General features: G+C 40.7%; 4 protein-coding genes across 5 annotated transcripts; 2 read left to right on the forward strand and 2 right to left on the reverse strand.

Moving 5' to 3' along the window:
* Positions 1-9: 9 nt before the first annotated feature.
* LOC105287148 (malignant T-cell-amplified sequence 1 homolog) lies at positions 10-1,516 on the reverse strand. Its single transcript, XM_011352618.3, has 6 exons — positions 1,316-1,516; positions 904-1,056; positions 735-835; positions 529-662; positions 341-408; positions 10-268 (listed from the first exon to the last, which is right to left on the reverse strand). The coding sequence occupies exons 1-6, from the start codon at positions 1,324-1,326 to the stop codon at positions 187-189; spliced, it is 549 nt and encodes a 182-aa protein (XP_011350920.1). The 5' UTR covers positions 1,327-1,516; the 3' UTR covers positions 10-186.
* Positions 1,517-2,793: 1,277 nt separating this feature from the next.
* LOC105287147 (E3 ubiquitin-protein ligase UBR2) lies at positions 2,794-10,401 on the reverse strand. 2 transcript variants are annotated; one of them, XM_011352616.3, is made up of 3 exons: positions 10,050-10,401; positions 9,471-9,685; positions 2,794-9,379 (listed from the first exon to the last, which is right to left on the reverse strand). In XM_011352616.3, exon 3 carries the CDS (start codon positions 9,344-9,346, stop codon positions 3,896-3,898), a length of 5,451 nt encoding a protein of 1,816 aa, XP_011350918.2. In that variant the 5' UTR covers positions 9,347-9,379; positions 9,471-9,685; positions 10,050-10,401; the 3' UTR covers positions 2,794-3,895. The 2 variants fall into 2 exon arrangements, with proteins under 2 accessions (XP_011350918.2, XP_011350919.2); XM_011352617.3 differs by having other exon boundaries at positions 2,794-9,382.
* Positions 10,402-10,603: 202 nt separating this feature from the next.
* LOC105287146 (prefoldin subunit 2) lies at positions 10,604-11,893 on the forward strand. The gene is made up of 3 exons (XM_011352615.3): positions 10,604-10,867; positions 11,092-11,215; positions 11,320-11,893. Exons 1-3 carry the CDS (start codon positions 10,719-10,721, stop codon positions 11,500-11,502), a joined length of 456 nt encoding a protein of 151 aa, XP_011350917.1. The 5' UTR covers positions 10,604-10,718; the 3' UTR covers positions 11,503-11,893.
* A 472-nt stretch (positions 11,894-12,365) lies between these two features.
* On the forward strand, positions 12,366-17,581 carry LOC105287145 (cullin-5). Its single transcript, XM_011352614.3, has 11 exons — positions 12,366-12,601; positions 12,996-13,205; positions 13,345-13,524; positions 13,591-13,732; positions 13,859-14,173; positions 14,283-14,755; positions 14,835-15,098; positions 15,166-15,321; positions 15,490-15,770; positions 15,975-16,098; positions 16,196-17,581. The coding sequence occupies exons 1-11, from the start codon at positions 12,569-12,571 to the stop codon at positions 16,388-16,390; spliced, it is 2,373 nt and encodes a 790-aa protein (XP_011350916.1). The 5' UTR covers positions 12,366-12,568; the 3' UTR covers positions 16,391-17,581.
* The last annotated feature ends 198 nt before the right edge of the window (positions 17,582-17,779 follow it).

The raw sequence follows: 17,779 nt of genomic DNA on the forward strand, positions 1-17,779 counted from the left end.
ATATATGTATGCAATGGTAATTCTTAATTTTATTATGGCCTACGGCGGACATGTACAACTGAACTGTTCACTTCATGTGGCAACACTGATGGATCGGTGGATTTTGTTGTTGCATCACGAGGTGAAACGGAAACGTGTAAAATCACTCTGCGATTATACACTTTGGAATCTCCAATCTCACTGGTTTTACTTTACTGGTTTCATCTGCCAAAGTCCATCATTCAAGTAGTGGTGGTTCTCTATGCCTATTCCCTTATTAACTTTGATACTGCAAATTATGGATTGAAAAATGCTGTAATGTGTAAAGTGAAGATAAATAATATAAATAATTCCATCTTACATGTCTTCCGTTGACAATGTGGTAATTCCAACGGCCAATGCGTGTTGCTTCCCCTCTGCCATAACAGCCTGTATCTTGAGTTAAGGACTTTTATCCTAATCAGATATGATGTGCTTTTATTTGTCGATGAAGCTAATAAATGAACATGTACTGCAATTTATGAAATTTATATTACGCTTAAAGGATACGACAACTGTTCCTTTCTCCACAGTCGTCATCTTTGCACCCTTCGATGTTAAACCGGGACACATTATATTAGCACCACTGAGAACAAACCTAATGGCACCTTTGTCGACCTGTTGCATTGGCAAAAAGAATGGATCTGAAAGTTTATAAATTACAATGTTGCAAATTGTTTTTATTTGTCCTTTGACGGATCGATAAGAGTACTTACACTTGTGTAATAATTTCAAAGTGGGCATCCAGGGGCCCTCACGTTGGCGGAAGAACAACAACTCTCCTGCCGCGTTCACTATGATTTCTATGTGATCGTGGCTAATGGAAAACAGAATCAACATGTTAAATTAAATTTAAAGGTAAATTTCGTGGAAAGAACGACTCACCATTTCACGATGCGGAAAGCGTCTTTCTTTGGTATTATAACGTCTATGTAGGTCTCAAGATGTGGATATAGTTCCAACAATTTTGAACGTATCCCTTTCTGGATCGACGATTTTAATTGTTGAATACCAGAAACGCTATCCTTTTCGTCGAATCTGAAGGCGGAATATTAAGGCGGAGATTTAAAATAATATTACAGAATAATATCGAAACAATTTACATATCGATTTGTATTTGTACTGATTTTATATAAACATCGCGCAAAAGATTTCTACGCCCACAGTCATTGAAATTTGTTTTTAAAAGGCGCAGAACATTTGAATTGTTTAAATTATCACAATTTATTTAATCAATCCTTTTTTAACCCCTTATTCACGCTACAGAGAGGTTAGCATACCGACCGCTGGCACATACTTTTTAAACATTTTCTTAATTTTCCAACGTTTTGAGCACTTGCGAATGAGCTTAATTATCCTGTCATAGACGTCGAAATGTCAATCCGTCGTAGATATATTTTGTCTTCTGGTCAACGTGAGGTTAAATCAGCTAAACTCACAATCAGTCAAACCACCATGCACTCATGTATCTATTGTACACTGAGGTGCATAAATGACTTCCTCTTTCGGTGTAAATGGTGTAGATAAGCGCGCCATCTGCGTGGTCGAATGTATGCTTCGCTTATCTACACCTATCTACACCGAAAAAGGAAGTCATTTATGCACCTCAGTGTACATACATGTGTCTACCTCCTCTGCTGCGTCCTCGAACTCTTTCAGACGCATTTGCATGGTACGCGATACACGTGTATGACGGCTGCGCAATTCAGGATAAGATTTTTATCCAATTAACGAACAAGCGTGACAATTTGCGTTCAATTAAAATAAATTGCCAAGTTGTGAATCATTTTTGGATAATAATAACGTATAACGATATTTTCCGTTCAGTTTCTAGGTTTAACCTCAAATGTAAGGTAATTTATTTAAAATTTAACTTCCACAATATTAAATATAAATGTTTTAAATAAATTTTTTCAAAGGAAATAATCTAATTAGAAAAAATGTGTGTGTATATATATATACACACACATTTTTTCTAATTAGATTATTTCCTTTGAAAAAATTTATTTAAAACATTTATATTTAATATTGTGGAAGTTAAATTTTGTGTATATATATATATATATATACACACAAGTTATAAAGACGTGACTTTTACTTGTATGATTGCATCCTTTGTGAAATTAAAAAAATTATATGAATAGTTTATCCCACACACATCCTTACCTTCTACGAAGTGTTTGAAAAGAATAAATTAAAATATGCTACAAAACAGCGATAAAATGTCAATCGATAAAATTAATTTTTTTTAAATAGAATAAGTTCGCATATATGAGATAAATTTTTATTCTTTCTTAAGAACTGTTTATATAGCGAATATCAGAACTTTCAGTAAGAATACAAATAATCTTTTAACAAAAATTATTATGGGACTCGTGTATGTACGTATATTTTCTTAACTTCATCACGATTACTTGAATAAATATTCCTTTCTGAAATAATTATTTTGTGGATTAATATAACATATCCAAAGTGATAAGCAAGGGATTAATGATGTATAATACATATTGCAAATTGCGATATTCGCTGATATACAAATCCTCATTAAACTTATCAATCATACAAGTTAGTATTTACATCTAAAATTCTTTTATCTATCGCGAATGTACTATATGAATCGATTTAATCAATTTAATACAATAAATGGAAAACCAAGTACAATGCCGAAGCTCTAAACAAGAACGCAAAATTATATAATTGGATAGCCCTAGAGCATTTTTTATCAATGATGTTTTTGGCATTTAAAAACTAGCAGCGAGGAAAAACAAATATATATTAATTTATCTATTATTTATTTCATCATTAAGGTTTGAAAAATTATTCTCGATACTCGTACGAATTCCGTATATTCTATCTATATATATATATATTTGCTGACGTTTTCATATTGCTGCATATTGCTTCAGAGTCCGAGATAATCAAACCAGATTAGAGTAAAAGGGTCTTGCGGTGTCTTCTCCTCTCCCTGTGACGAAATTGCGCAATCATTGAAAATTGAATTGCTTAAGTGCTAAAGACTGATCCTTCATGGGATCTTTTATTTTCTTTCAGGAGGACAAAGTGAGAGTGGGAGAAGAAAACGGGGAGAGACTCGCGTGCGACCTAAAACAGTTTGTGATTATTACTTATGAAAATGCATCACAGCGTTCATTTCATAAATATTATGACACAACCACAAGTATGCAGAATTACGGTACTCTGTATGCACCACCACCCCAGCCTACATGAAAAGTAGCAAATAAGTTATCGAAAAAGTAATCCAACTGCGATAAATATCAATTATTTAATTAGTCAGTCGGTCAGTCAGTTCGTTCATTTGTTGCTCCAGGTCCAGGTAAAGTGATCGAAAACGCAAGAACGCAAGAGTGACCGTTCATTACATTGCAGCAAAATTGTTGGATCGCTATACTGAGCGGCAAATAATTCAAGTAACAACCGGTTAGATGCACAGTATCATGTTATGTATATTTGTGGACTCGCATTTATAAGTAACATAACTCGGACACAACTTTTGTTAATAGATACAATGAACAAATCGATAGTTTTTAATTTACACAACAGTTAATAGAGAGATAATTCTGTAAACTCTGAAACAATCTAAAAAAACAATCGCAACGCAGGACAAAAGGGTATAATAATATCTAAAATCGTGTTCGCATATACAAAGTCACACATTGGTATATGCGGTTGCGTACATATCTGAGAATAAATTAATTTCTTCGTTGATGTTTCCCGTCACAGCGAACTAATCCGTGAACAATCAACAATCACGTATACTTGGACTGCTAAGGATCAGTAATACATTCCTTCCTTCGTTTTTGTTTGATCTAAATGACCTAAATCAGATCCAAGCACGGGCAAAAGGAGTAAAACGAAGTTACAGATGCTGCCACTGGGTTGGCAGGAGATTGTTCGTGGACTGCTCGATGGCCCTGGCTATGGACTCGTGGATCTCGTGAGCGAGCCACATGTGATTCAACCGCCGGTATTTTTCGTGGCACAGATGTAACGGATTGCCGCGGCGCAGACCTTGATCCGTCTCGCCGTACTCGTCGAGGTACGGCGGGCAGACGAAGGAGCCGCGGTTCGGCGTACGCAAGAACAGAATCTCGCATTCGCGTATGCGCAGGAAAATACCGATGCCGTGGCCGCATTTGCTCGCGTGATACGTACACGCACCTACCGAGACCTTGTTCAGTTCCATTTGGCAGCAGTAACTCTGCGAGCACAGCATCTCACCGCAGACCAGGCACATCGTCGGGGTGCGCGAATCCTCGCGGTCGCTGTTCGGGCAGGTGAACTGGGATATCGAATTGATGAGCTCACTGTAGTCGTCCGGTAGCTCCACCAGCTTGTTCACCGTCAACGGATCCTTCACTATCGATACCTTCTTCACGCCCATTATGTGATTCCAGACGGTGGGGTGGTTCCTCCACACGTTGAACAGCTTCAGAGTGGCGTCCGAGTGAGAGCGTATCAGAGCGTCGCAGGTGGCGGGCAGTCCTAGGTAAAGGCAAAGTTTCTCATACGTGTCGCCGTGCGTCTGCGTCAGCTCGGTCGGCGCCGGCACGTCGGTCACGTAGTGGAAGTAAATGGCGCAGCAACGCAGGAAGGGCCGACAGGCGGCCTCCACCCGACGCCACACGTCGTCCGCTCTCCGCTTGTCGAAACGCACGCCCAGCACGTGGAAAAGGACAGCGTCCGAGTCGGCCTCAGCGGTCTCGACGTCCGCCTCGTGGCTGTCTACGTCCATAATCTCCGAGAGGTCGAAGGTAAAGAGGATTTTCGCTACGTGAGACAGGAATACGAGCTTCACCAGGTGCGAGTCAAACACGCCGCCGGTTATTATGGGCGGTGGGTTCGGCGCCGCCTCGTCCGCCTTCGTGTGAAAGACGCTGGGTAGCAGGTTGATCAGCGGTACCAGCACGCCGAACGGATCGATGTCGAAGATGCTGGGTCCAGTGGCTGGATTCTCTATCAGCAACGTCAACAGCAGAACCGCGTAGAGCATGATCTGGTCACGGTCCGACCAGATGTTGGCGCGGTTCGAGAAACTCGCGCCGAGGAGAGCCGACAACCGCACGATGCTCTCGAGACTGTCGCTCTGCCGAGAGGTCATGGCGCCCAACAGCGGTTTCTCCGTGTCCCGCAGAAGGAACTCTATCGCGTGGATCGTGTACGCGGTCGATTTCCAGGCTAGCAAGGGCACCTTCGGGTCACCGTCGAACCCGCTGAACCATCCCTTCATGTACGTAGCTTGTGCGAAGAGCGACGCGTACGTGTGGATCATGGTCTCCATCTTCCGCGCGAGGCACGGTCCGAGTCGCGAGTATTGAGCCTCGAACGGCTCAAACGCCTCTTCGATCTCTTGACGGAGAACGGTCATCGGGTTGACCACCTTTTCCTCCTCCAGCACGTCGTATTCCGGATTGATGGACTTGCCGAATCTTCTGTTCGGTTTGCAGTCCATCGTGAGCACCATCACCTTCAACCACGTCTCGAAGCTGACGTTCAGTTGCAGTTCCTCAGGCTCGGTCGGCTGTAGCTTTCCCAACGGCGGTACAAGTAGGAGAACAGTGTTGCTGAGACACTCGCACAGCGGGCAGAGGTACTCGTGATTTTCGGCGTCGAAGCTCGCCTGCTGACGCGTCCTGTAGTGGCGTCGGTTCTCCTTCACGAGCACATTGTCGAAGTAATCCTGCCAGCAGCGGGCATGCATCACGTGGCCGCACGTGCTGGTGTACGGTGACGCGCCCAGCTTGGCCGACAAGTACATGGGCTCGGGTTCGTGAAGATCGTATCGACGCTGACACAATACGGTGGATTGTTGGACGAACGCGGCCATTACCATTGCCAGCCCGGATTCCGTTACGGTCTGGTCCTCCTGGCACAAGATGCACGTGTAAGTTTCCTGCTTGCACATTCTGCTGGTTTGACCAACGCCGAGTGCGACCGGTGCTGCGTTTTCCTCCTGCGAGGGAAGCTCAGTTAGATCCATCGCAGAGTTATCGTCATCGTCGTTGCTTTTCTCAGCGTCTTGCTGTTTAGCTTCTTCGAACATACTGGCGTTCTTCTTCATAAAGTGCTTCTGCATAGCCATTATCTGCGCCATGACTTTGGCGCGCTTCTGAGCTGCCATCCTCGTTCGCCATTCCTTATCCGTTTCCTTGGTGTCGACGTCAGCGTCGCTTACCTGTTGTTGTTGCTGTTGCTGCTGCTGCAGCAGCTGCTGCTGTTGTTGCTGCTGCTGCTGCTCGGATTGTTGAACAAGGGTCGAATTCGCCTCTACAGCAGCCGAGTTGGTGACCTCGCGATACTTGGCCAAGACCCACGTGAGCAAGTCTTTGTGGCCCTCTATGCGCGGACTGCTGGACAGATCCTCCAGTAACTTGAAGATGTTCCACTTGGCCGCTCGCTCGGTGAACGTGAGGAATGGGTAGTAGCCGGACTCTTGTTCCTGTAGCGCGTAACCGATCAGGTGGAGTATTTTGTGCACTTGCAGCTCGGAGAAGCTCCTGGTTATGAAATTGAGCGCGCGTTCCAGCACGATTCGCATGATGTGCAGCATAACGTCGCACTGAAGCAAATTCGCTACCAGGCTGAACGACTCGGTCAGTTTGGGCAGCCTCGGTGGTGGACAGCACTCCAGTTCCCCTTGCGCTTTCCGTCGCTTCCGCTGAGCCTCTTCGGACTTACTGTGTTCCTCCTTTGTGTAGTGATAAAAGAACACGTTGTACTCCGCGTAAAGATGCGGCTTCAGCTTGTACACACCCTTGCCCGCCGACGCCTGCGACGGCTTCGTAAAGTCCGCCACCTCGTTTATCACTCTCTCTATGTTGGTCTCGAGATGAAGAACGTCCTCCGGCAAGGTTTTGTTCAGCTCCGAGTGCGAAAGTGGCTTTATGCACAGCTGTTGTATGATCTCCTTCTTCAGGCGGTCATCCGCGATCACTTGGCCAACACCGGGAACGTACCTCTCACCAATGATCGTGATAAGTAGACCCAGACATTCTTCCACCAGGTTGATCGTCTGCCGCATACTGTCCTCCTCAGGATTCTTCAAGGCGTTCGTTTCGAAATCCGTTTGCGCCCAGTTGAGAAGATTGAACTTGTTGAGGACGTGAATCAAGAACTCGTTGCTCTCGATCAGGGACGCGCCGACTTGCAACAGAATGATATCTCGGTCGAGCATCTCGCTGCGGCATTTCACATTGTGATAAAAGTACAATTGGTTCAGCAGGGAATAGCCATTTCGTCGCCACATGCCTGAGTGTACTTGCGAGATCATGGCTTGCGCTGCCAGTACCGGCTCGATAATTTGTTCCGGTGTCGGTCGCGTCTGATTGACGAACTCGTGCGACTGAAAATGTAGGTCATACTGTTCCAAGTATAAGAATAAACCGGCGAGGAATCTCGAGAGCGGCAGATGTATGGAGACTGGTTCGGAGGACACGTCGTACTGCAGACAAGTCGCGCTATGATCCGCCAGCTCACGAACTTGAGTTGGCGTCGGTTCCTTTCCCAACTGATCGTGCAACTTCCTCAGCAGCAGCTGAAAGGTCTTGATCAGAACGACTCTATTGGCGCTGCACCAGTCCAACGCCAGAGTAATGACCGGCGAGAGTTTGATGTGCAGATTGAACGCGGACTCCCACTCCGGTTCGTACTCCATGTGTTGTCCGACCTGCCGGAGCACAGCGTCCATACTTTGCATGCTGTCGAGGAGGGTAAACAGCAGCGACATTCCCTGCAGGAAGCCGCGTTTCAGATCCTCCGTCCACTCGTCGGGCTTCGCGCTCAGCAAGTACCGCAAATCGTACAGGATGTATTGAGCCCTCTTGAAGGTGTGATGCGGCATGTTTCTCTCAAACTCCAACTTGCCAGCGGTGTTACATATCCGAGAACTCTCAGAAATGAACGTGTTCAACAAGATGAACAATACATTGTGATGCGCGATGAGATGGTGCGCCAGAGTCGGCACGGTGAACAGCTGAACGGAGAGCGAGACGATCGAGAACGCGTGATCGTGATCGTCCTTGATGAAGTCCTTCATGACAGTGCCGTAGTTGTAAGTGAACACGATGGCAAGCGCCTTCTTGCTCTCGTATTCTATCAGCATCCCGGATATGAAGAGCCTGTGCCACGCGGTCCTCGCCGATTTCCACAGCTGGGAATCCCTCATGAGTATCCCCTGGACGATCGACGTCTCCGGTAGCTTCGTATTGAGCGCGATGTTGCTGAACAGCACGCGAAAGCCTTCGCACTGGCTTATAAATTGTTGCAACCAATTGAGCAGTTTCATAGCGAACGTTTGATGGGCGACTGTGTGGGTATGAAGGACGACTACTTTCAACGGTCGATTACTATGCCTATACGTGAACCTCTCGATATCGGTACGCAGTTCGTTACACTGCCGGAACGCTGAACACTTCACCAAAGTCCTACCCTCTCTGTCGATGTTGGTCACAAACTCCACGGCCTCCTTCTGCGAGCACTTGAGAACACGCGTCAGCATGGTTATCACTTGATCGAACGTGTGATGCTCGTCGTTGAAGACCACCGTACAGTAAGAGTTAAAATTGTCCTCCTGCTCGAGATTCAGCGAATTAATTCCCGTTTCTCTCAGACAAAGGTTCGACGGTAGTGACAACGAGTGCGTCAGGGTCAGGAGTTCGTAACAGTATTCCAGCACGGTTTCAAAGACCACCACTGCTCTCTCCGCGATATCACCAGGTAACTTGTTGCCGCCGCGCGTCTCCTTCGAATAAGTACCCGCTAGGTGTATCTTGCAGAACGGCTCGCTCTTCCAGGCCTCCGTGTCGCCGCAGTCGCAGCAGCCGCCCCCACTGGACGCGCCCATTTTGTACTTGTGGTTCCGATGAGCGGACTGCTTGAAGCAGTCCACGCACAAAACACACGTCGGGTCCATGCCGCATTCCCTGCAGCTGTACGTCGGCTCGGCCATTTTGAACACTTTGCCGCACATCGACGGTGGATTGTCCATCTTGCTAAGCTCCTTCAAGATTACTTGCGGATCACCACCACAGATGAACTCCTCCAGAGTCTTCAGCAGCATCCTGTGCACCACTTCCTCATCGATGGTCCACTCCAAACAGTTGCCGTTGCACTCTGGACTGTATATCTTTGGCACCCAGATTCGCCAGTACTCTCGAAAATTTGTGCTCGTCAGTACTCCCTTGTTCATCTTGTCCATCCATACATTCACGCATGACGTGTCTGTATCGGGAAACAGAGGCTGCATCGGCGCGTGATCCATGTTCTTCATTGCCAGCAATGGCGACTGACTTTCTGTACTTTCGTTACTCATCTTGTTTCATTTATACCGTTTACCATATAATGTCTACTGAAACAATAAAAACAAGATCATTTATTTGTGAATGATGTGATAAAATATCAACTTTGCATGAAAACAAAACAAGATATATACTAACCAGTACAATACATGTAACAAAAGTAATCGTAGATAAAACCCAGAAAAATACACATTTTAGTAAATGTTCTTATGTCGCTAACTTTTGTAACAATGTTTTATTGTTACAAAACATTTTTAGATGACGTAATAAATCCTGTACGTTTCACAAATTCCACTAATTATTTTCACAAGCACTCTACTACGCGTACAGCACCATTTCCAACAATTCGAAATCTGAAAATAATCACGTAAATTTATATTAATATGCTGAAATAGTTATTTAAATTAATTATATTTAAATAAAATCTGATGCTTTGAATCCCATTTAAAAAAATATTCTCTTTAATATATATAATAGTATCACAAGCGCACATTTCTTACACACTTAAAATGTGTATTCAAAATTGAAAATCCAAAAGCGCAATCACAATAAATACAACGCATTTCTCTAAACTGTACTGTCAGGTGTCCCACCATTCCTACATATTATTTGCGAGATTGATCAACATGACAAGTGCTTTTGTGTAACAGCGTCCATTATACGTTGGCGAGTTTTCGGCGCGGTAAAACTATTTTTAACTCCCATCCTAATACTCACTGTTGTCAACGAGCGGGTCAAGGTTAATAAAATGTATTCCGTGCGTGGTTCCAATTCTTTGTCCCCTTGCGAAACTCACGACTGTCTTGTAACGTGACGATTGTGTTGCTGTAATGTGATCGGCGCGTTTGTTTCATGCGTCCCCGGACGTGGCAATGCGTCGTCCTTTCTCGCGTAACGCTATACGCTATGCAGACCGCGCGAGCATGAGCGCTGACATTTCAGAGCCAAACGACAATAATCTCGCACAGCTGCTGCAACGATGATGCACCAATGCACAAAATGGCTTATGAACCTCCGTCCGTAGTCCCAGGATTACACGCGCATGAGAAAAGCACGATTATATCACGATCATGATATAAAGAAAATAAAGATGGAGTCTAAACTAACCTAAACTCCCATATTTCGAGAAGGATAAAACTAGAAAGAAAGAGTCGCAATGCTCGCTTTTCATTGGACAAAATACTAACGCAGCCATGGACTATAGCTTCGCATGTTCACCGTATGAGGTCCCCAAGGTCAATTCGGAGATCGCTCATCAAGTCATCAGTCTCGTCACTGCTGTGGACGCTTTTCACGGGTTTCACCGTTCGGCGTTCACGTTGTCATATCGAGTACGCTATTGAATGAATACTGTTCAATACCGTCATAGCGATTGAAATTCCTAATATGGCGAGTGCGAAGAAATCAACGAAACCATCATCAAAAAGTACGAAATCCAGTGAAGAGATACTGTCAGAATTCCAGACGCTCCGAAATGAGCAAAGAATGCTGGCGAATAAACTGTCCGAAATGGAAATGGAATTGAACGAACACAAGTACGAATCGACTAACCTAGAAAGTGTATTTTTCTTCTCTTTTCACAAATAAATCGAATAAAGAACAAGGAAATAAAATTTCTTGATAACATAAAATGTAAAATTTAGCGTAGAATATTTCTTAGTTTTTTTGGGGGTAAAAATTCGATTGTTGTGAAATAAGTTGTACAAAGTAAACTCGCTGCCCCAGTGATCACTTAAATAATACGAATAACGTGTTTCAGAATTGTTATTGATACATTAAAGAATGTGGATCCTAAAAGGAAATGCTATAGAATGATTGGTGGAGTTTTATGCGAGCGTATAGTGGAAGACGTAATGCCTGCTCTTGTGACTAATAAAGAACAGGTACGATGCAACGTTATTATTCCCATTGTATTAATATTACTACTAATTAATATTAATAAGACATTATTTCTACACACGTGATAATGTGAATATATTTCTTCTAGTTGATGAAGGTGATAGAGGCATTAAACGAGCAGGTAACGAAAAAAGGAATCGAGATAAATGAGTACAAGGAGAAGCACAATATCAGGATTAGGGGACAGGACGATCTACAGCAGCAAGAGGAAGACAACAATAACAAGGAGGCCAAGCGAAATGCCATCGTTGTAAATCCGATTGTAGATTAGGTATAATAAATAATTGTTTTCTCCTATTATATATTATGTATGCTATTTTTTGAAATCACTGCTTGAATATTTAAACATTAAATAAATAATATGTCTAATAAAAGTATTCTTAATTATATATAGTAATTTGCATCGTGTTATATATTCATGTATCAGTTATCACTATATTGAATCTATTCTAAATACATTTGAGCAAACATTGTAAATTTCTAAGTAATATACATATTTGTTATACATGATGCAATTATCAATTTTCTTTCATGCACACTTTTTCTGTTCTTATTACATTTTTTTAAAGTTCCATAAATCAAAAATTGATACCATTGTAGTTACTCGCAATTATATGAATACTATAACTGTGAAATAATAATAAATAAAAACTTATTTTAATGTAAAACAACATATTAATTAGTTATGCTTAAACATGTAAACAAGGTAATGAAAGCAGATACAAGTTATTCAGTGTAAACTGCTAGATAAGTCAATAGATGAACGTACTGACATGTATAGACCCGCGCGCTTGTGTTCCGTCGATTTATGATCTTTCTTCTTCTTCTTCGGGATAATATGGGCGGGAGGACGTATATACGTCATTGGGCAGCACAGGCCCTTGCATTACGCATAGCGCACAAGGAAATATACCAATCAGAATCCTCCATTTTTATCCCTGGGATGAAGCGACATTGGTAGAAACGGGCCTGAAGGTACCTCTCCCCACTATATTTACTCCGCGACACTGCCCAATTGCTTACGATTCTCTATAGGGAATCGTGAAAGTACGATCTATTTCAAGGGAATTTTTCGATTATTGTCACGCACCATCCGACAGATTGTTGTGACATAATTGGAAGCTTTTATAAAATTAAATAACTATTGAGAGAGAGAGAGAGAGAAACTAGGTTGTTGAAAAAACAATGTTAAGGGATTTTTCAGCAACCCAGTCTATTCAAATAATATCTAATATAAATTGTTTCTAATCATCGTAACAATCCATCTCCATAATCGACGGATGTACAATTACCTTGTATGCCCATTGGCGTAATTGTATGAATTTTGTTAAACGTCTATGTCAAAATTTGTGATGACGGCGATGTTGAAGGTTAGTGGACACTGAATAAACAAATTATTACTAAGAAGCATGGTAAATTCTATTGATTTGGCTAAAATAGAATTTTAGCTCCGATATTAGTGTCTAATATTTAATGATAAATGCAGCAATAAGCGCGATCACCACGCAAATTCATCACCGATGTTGAAACTTGTTTAGCAATAACAATCTGGAAAATACACATTCGTTTATTGTTTCCTGTGTCTTTTCAGTTCACATTGTAAATTTTTATGGTTAACTGAGTCTGTTGCAAATGTTAATTATTGTTTTCTTTTCCATGATTTGATTTTCAACTTTGTCCCTCACTCAAGCTCGGCCATGGCAAATAGTGTCTCGGTTTTTTTTTTCTTTTTTAACACAGTTAACAGAATAATTTGTCATTTAGGACAAGACACAATTTACGTTTGAAGACAAGTGGCCATGTATGCGACCGATCATACTGAAACTACTTAAACAAGAGCCAGTGACACAGGCGGAATGGCAGGATTTATTTTATGCCGTTCACGTGTGTTTATGGGACGATAAAGGACCACTGAAATTACGAGATGCTCTGGAAGAGGATATAATGGATTTTATAAAGCAAACTCAAAAACAAGTGAGAAGCAAATAAAGAATAAATTTAGTGATAGATGCAAAGTAAATTATGTTTCAACTATGCTTTTGTTTTTATTGTACTTTCTTATTTTTGTCTCGCTGGAGCACAATAAGACACTACAAATTATGATATTGTGCAGAAAGTTTTAGCTCATCAAGAAGAACAAGCACTGTTGAAAGCGTATGTAACCGAGTGGAGAAAGTTTTTTACGCAATGTAATTATTTGCCGACGCCATTTAGACAATTAGAAACGTATCTTACGGGAAAGACTAGCTCCAGTACTCAAAAGAGGAATCAACCTGATGATATTGTTAGAAAGGTAAAAGATATGCAATATAGCGCGTAGATAATTGATACTTATGTGCGATGCTCTCCTATTTTCTAGCTAATGTTGGATACTTGGAACCATAGCATATTCAATGAAATCAAACAAAGACTTCAAGATGCGGCTATGAGATTAGTACGCGCCGAAAGAAACGGCGAAGTATTTGATTCTCAACTTGTTATTGGTGTTAGAGAATCTTACGGTAATTTGAAATAATAATTTAATTATATGTATTCTATCTGTTTCTCTATATGTATTATATATACATACATAATAAAATGAGATGATATATCATTTTGTTTTATCACGTAACATTGTGACATTTCAGTAAACTTGTGTTCAAATCCAACGGATAAGCTGCAGATATATAGAGAAAATTTTGAAGCAGCGTACATACAAGCTACCGAGGCATTTTATTGGGTAAACGCGCCGGAATACTTGCAGTTGCACGGCGTGGAGAATTACATGCGTTACGCCGATACGAAATTAAGAGAAGAGGAGCTGCGCGCTCAGAAATATCTGGAGCCAAACACCGCGAGTATGCAACGACTAACGGACTGCTGCGTGAAAGTGTTAGTAGCGAGTTTTAAGCCAGCCATACTTGCCGAGTGCATACGAATGATTCAACATAATCAAACTGATAGTGAGTACTTTTGTTGCTCTGCTGTCGCAGTGGATTATTTTTTATATTAATTATGTAATAATTATTTAACTTTATAATAATATTTGTCACTTGCGTGATGTGATTATAGAGCTTCGCCTCATGTTGAAATTGATGGACAGAGTACCCGATGGTGTCGGTCCGATGTTAAGAAATTTGGAGGAACATATCACGAGCGCAGGTCTATCAGACATGATGGCAGCCGTGGAGATCATCACTCAGGACTCTGAAAAATACGTGGAAAGACTGTTAGACCTGTTCCATAGGTTTTCCACGCTGGTTAAGGAAGCGTTCGATGATGATCCGCGGTTTCTTACAGCGCGGGATAAAGCTTATAAACTGGTTGTCAATGACGCCACGGTATTCAAATTAGAATTGCCTACTCGGCAGGGTTCCGCAATTGGTGGCGCGTCCGTTTTAAATAATAGACCTGTTAACAATAACGGACACGCCGAGTCAAAGTGTCCGGAACTTCTCGCGAATTTCTGTGATATGCTTCTTAGAAAAACGCCTCTTAGCAAGAAACTGACCACGGACGAGATCGAAAGTAAACTAAAGGACGTAGTGAGTATGAAGAAATGGGGGATTTATGCTCGTCGCGGAAATTCGAAAAATTAATTTTCTTACTCACGTTTGATTTCAGTTGTTAGTACTGAAGTACGTCCAAAACAAGGATGTATTTATGCGCTATCATAAAGCGCATTTAACTAGGCGCTTAATATTGGACACAACCACCGATTCAGAGAAAGAAGAGAATATGGTAGACATGCTTCGCGAAGTCGGCATGCCCGCGGACTTTGTTAATAAATTAGCTCGTATGTTCCAAGATATTAAAGTGTCTCAAGACTTGAATCAGCAGTTCAAGGAGCAATGCCGAGCTGCCATAGCAGATAGCATAAATATTAAGGTATTTAAGCTACTTTCTCACATCTATTCGAAAGGTATTAATCCTACTTCTTGATACGATACTCTAGATTCTCAATGCTGGTGCATGGGCCAGAGGTAGTGAACGCGTCATCGTGAGCTTGCCGCTTCAGTTAGAAGATTATATTCCAGAAGTCGAGGAATTTTACAAGAAGAAGCACAGTGGAAGGAAATTGCAGTGGCATCATCACATGTCTAATGGCACGGTATAGTATAGTTTACTAAATCCTCTCTATCCTCGTATTAACTTGATATTACTATAATTATTAAATAAAATAAAATATAAATAATTATTAAATAAAATTATTAAATAATATTCGTTATCTCCATGACACTACGGCTTCCCGTCCAATATTCATTCTTCGACGTTTCAGATAACATTCACGAATAAAGTGGGCCGCTTCGACATAGACGTAACGACTTTTCAAATGGCGGTGTTGTTCGCTTGGAACCAACGACCCAATGAGAAAATTTCTTACGAGAATCTCAGATTAGCTACGGAACTTCCGGATCCCGAACTGAGACGGACTCTGTGGTCCTTGTGTGCCTTCCCGAAGTTAAAGCGGCAACTTCTTTTGGTCGAGCCGCATGCCGCTACTCCAAAGGATTTTGCGAATGACACAAGATTTTGGGTCAATCAAGAATTCGCTATTGTGTTCGTATATTTTATTTTATCAAATTAGTAAGAAGCATTAAACGATGGATATAGCATCAAATCTTACGTCAATTATCAATTATATTCTTCAATTCCATATCTATATATGCACTAAACACGTTATATAGATTTTTCCTCAAAATAATATTAATAAAGTTTATCAAGTATGTAATATAATAATTAATTTCGATATTTCTGTATCAGAAAAAACGGCAAGATGCAAAAGCGGGGAAAAATAAACCTGATAGGACGTCTTCAATTGTCAACTGAACGCAGCAGAGAGGAGGACAACCAGTCTATTGTACAACTTAGAATATTACGAGTGCAGGTATGAATACACTTAAGATTTCAAGTGCAATATATATATATATATATATATATATATATATAAAATATATATATTTTCTCTTTGTGTGACTTTACAGGAAGCTATCATCAAAATTTTAAAGATGCGCAAAAAGATCACTAATGCACAACTGCAGACCGAGCTGGTGGATATACTGAAAAACATGTTCTTACCAAGCAAAAAGATGATAAAGGAGCAGATCGAGTGGCTTATCGAACACAAGTATATTCGTAGGCATGACGATGACATCAATACGTTTGTGTACATGGCATAACACGGGATTATATATACGTATAAGATTGTTCGAGCTATATGTTTAATATTATATTTTTATAAAAAAGAATTTAGGTTTTTTATCTTTAAGGATACGTTCCAGTCCGCTGTATCGTTTTGTCTCACCACTTTTCTTGTAACACTGTGAAACGAAACAAAACACTGTGCTATTTGACTTAATTTTGGGATGTGGAGTAAATATTTGATAAAGGGCAGGTCATGCTGCTTTCATCCAGCTATCGATTGTTATTATTATTATTATTATATGAATAAAGTAAAATTGTATACTTAAAAATTGGAGTCGCAATAATACTAAGAAGACATTACGCAATATATTATATGGTACTGTATCCGATAAAACGAAACTTGTGGCATTTTTTATTTTGACATTGAATGATCGAGAAGGAATTGAAGAAGGTAAAATTACAATTAATAGCCATTGTTTCTTCAATTGTCTATAATTTGCTGAAAAGTATTTCTAAATATTTTTGGCGATTTCGAAAATATTTTCATGAGAGAGAATCTGTGTCGTTAATCAAGTTTATTGCAAGAACTTTCGCGTTGGAACTTTGGTACACAACAATTTGGCACTAGGAACGTTACTACGTGTCCTTTGCACAATTTTGAGCAATGGTGTACATTATATTAATTACATTTAGTCATAAACAATAAAAATTCATACTTTGAATACGCGCGCACGCGCGTGCACATACACATTACAATATTCTTGCAGACGGATTTACTTGTTCCTAATTAATAAATGTGGTATATGTGGAAGATTTGGGCATTTCCCATATGATATTTTTAATTTAGTTCAGGATTTATATATAATGAAATTTGCGGACGACATTCGAGTGTACTCGTGATTTTCATTTTGAGAATATATATATATATATATATTCTCCCAGCGAATAATGTTATCCAATGGCCTACAATAATTTAATATGCGTAAGCATGTACCTCGCAACATGATAAAAATATGTGTATTTGTATGATGATTTCTATATCCAAAATAGTCACGATAAGATTCGAAGATCCTCGGATTAAGTCAGAAAAAATTAGTCATTTAAGCAATTAATTAATAAAGGCGGTTGTGTATGTATAAAGCTTTTATAATAATAACTTCAATAAGCGAAAACTGAGTGTGTGTAACGTTGTGTAAAATCTTAGTGAATTAAACGACGAAGCATTTTTAACTGTGTACATTATGTCATTATCGAATATCTCGATAATCAAATTTTATTTTACCTGTTATATCGTATATCGTATACGTAGGAAACGTGAAAATTTCACGTAACAACGAGAGCATTTACATATTAAACTATATAGAAATATCAGAATTTGTTAACGTAAAATAATTTATATTTATATTTTCTTCTTTGATACAAAT

This window comes from Ooceraea biroi, chromosome 4 (genome assembly GCF_003672135.1).
Source record: "Ooceraea biroi isolate clonal line C1 chromosome 4, Obir_v5.4, whole genome shotgun sequence".
Classification (NCBI taxonomy): Eukaryota; Metazoa; Arthropoda; class Insecta; order Hymenoptera; family Formicidae; genus Ooceraea; species Ooceraea biroi.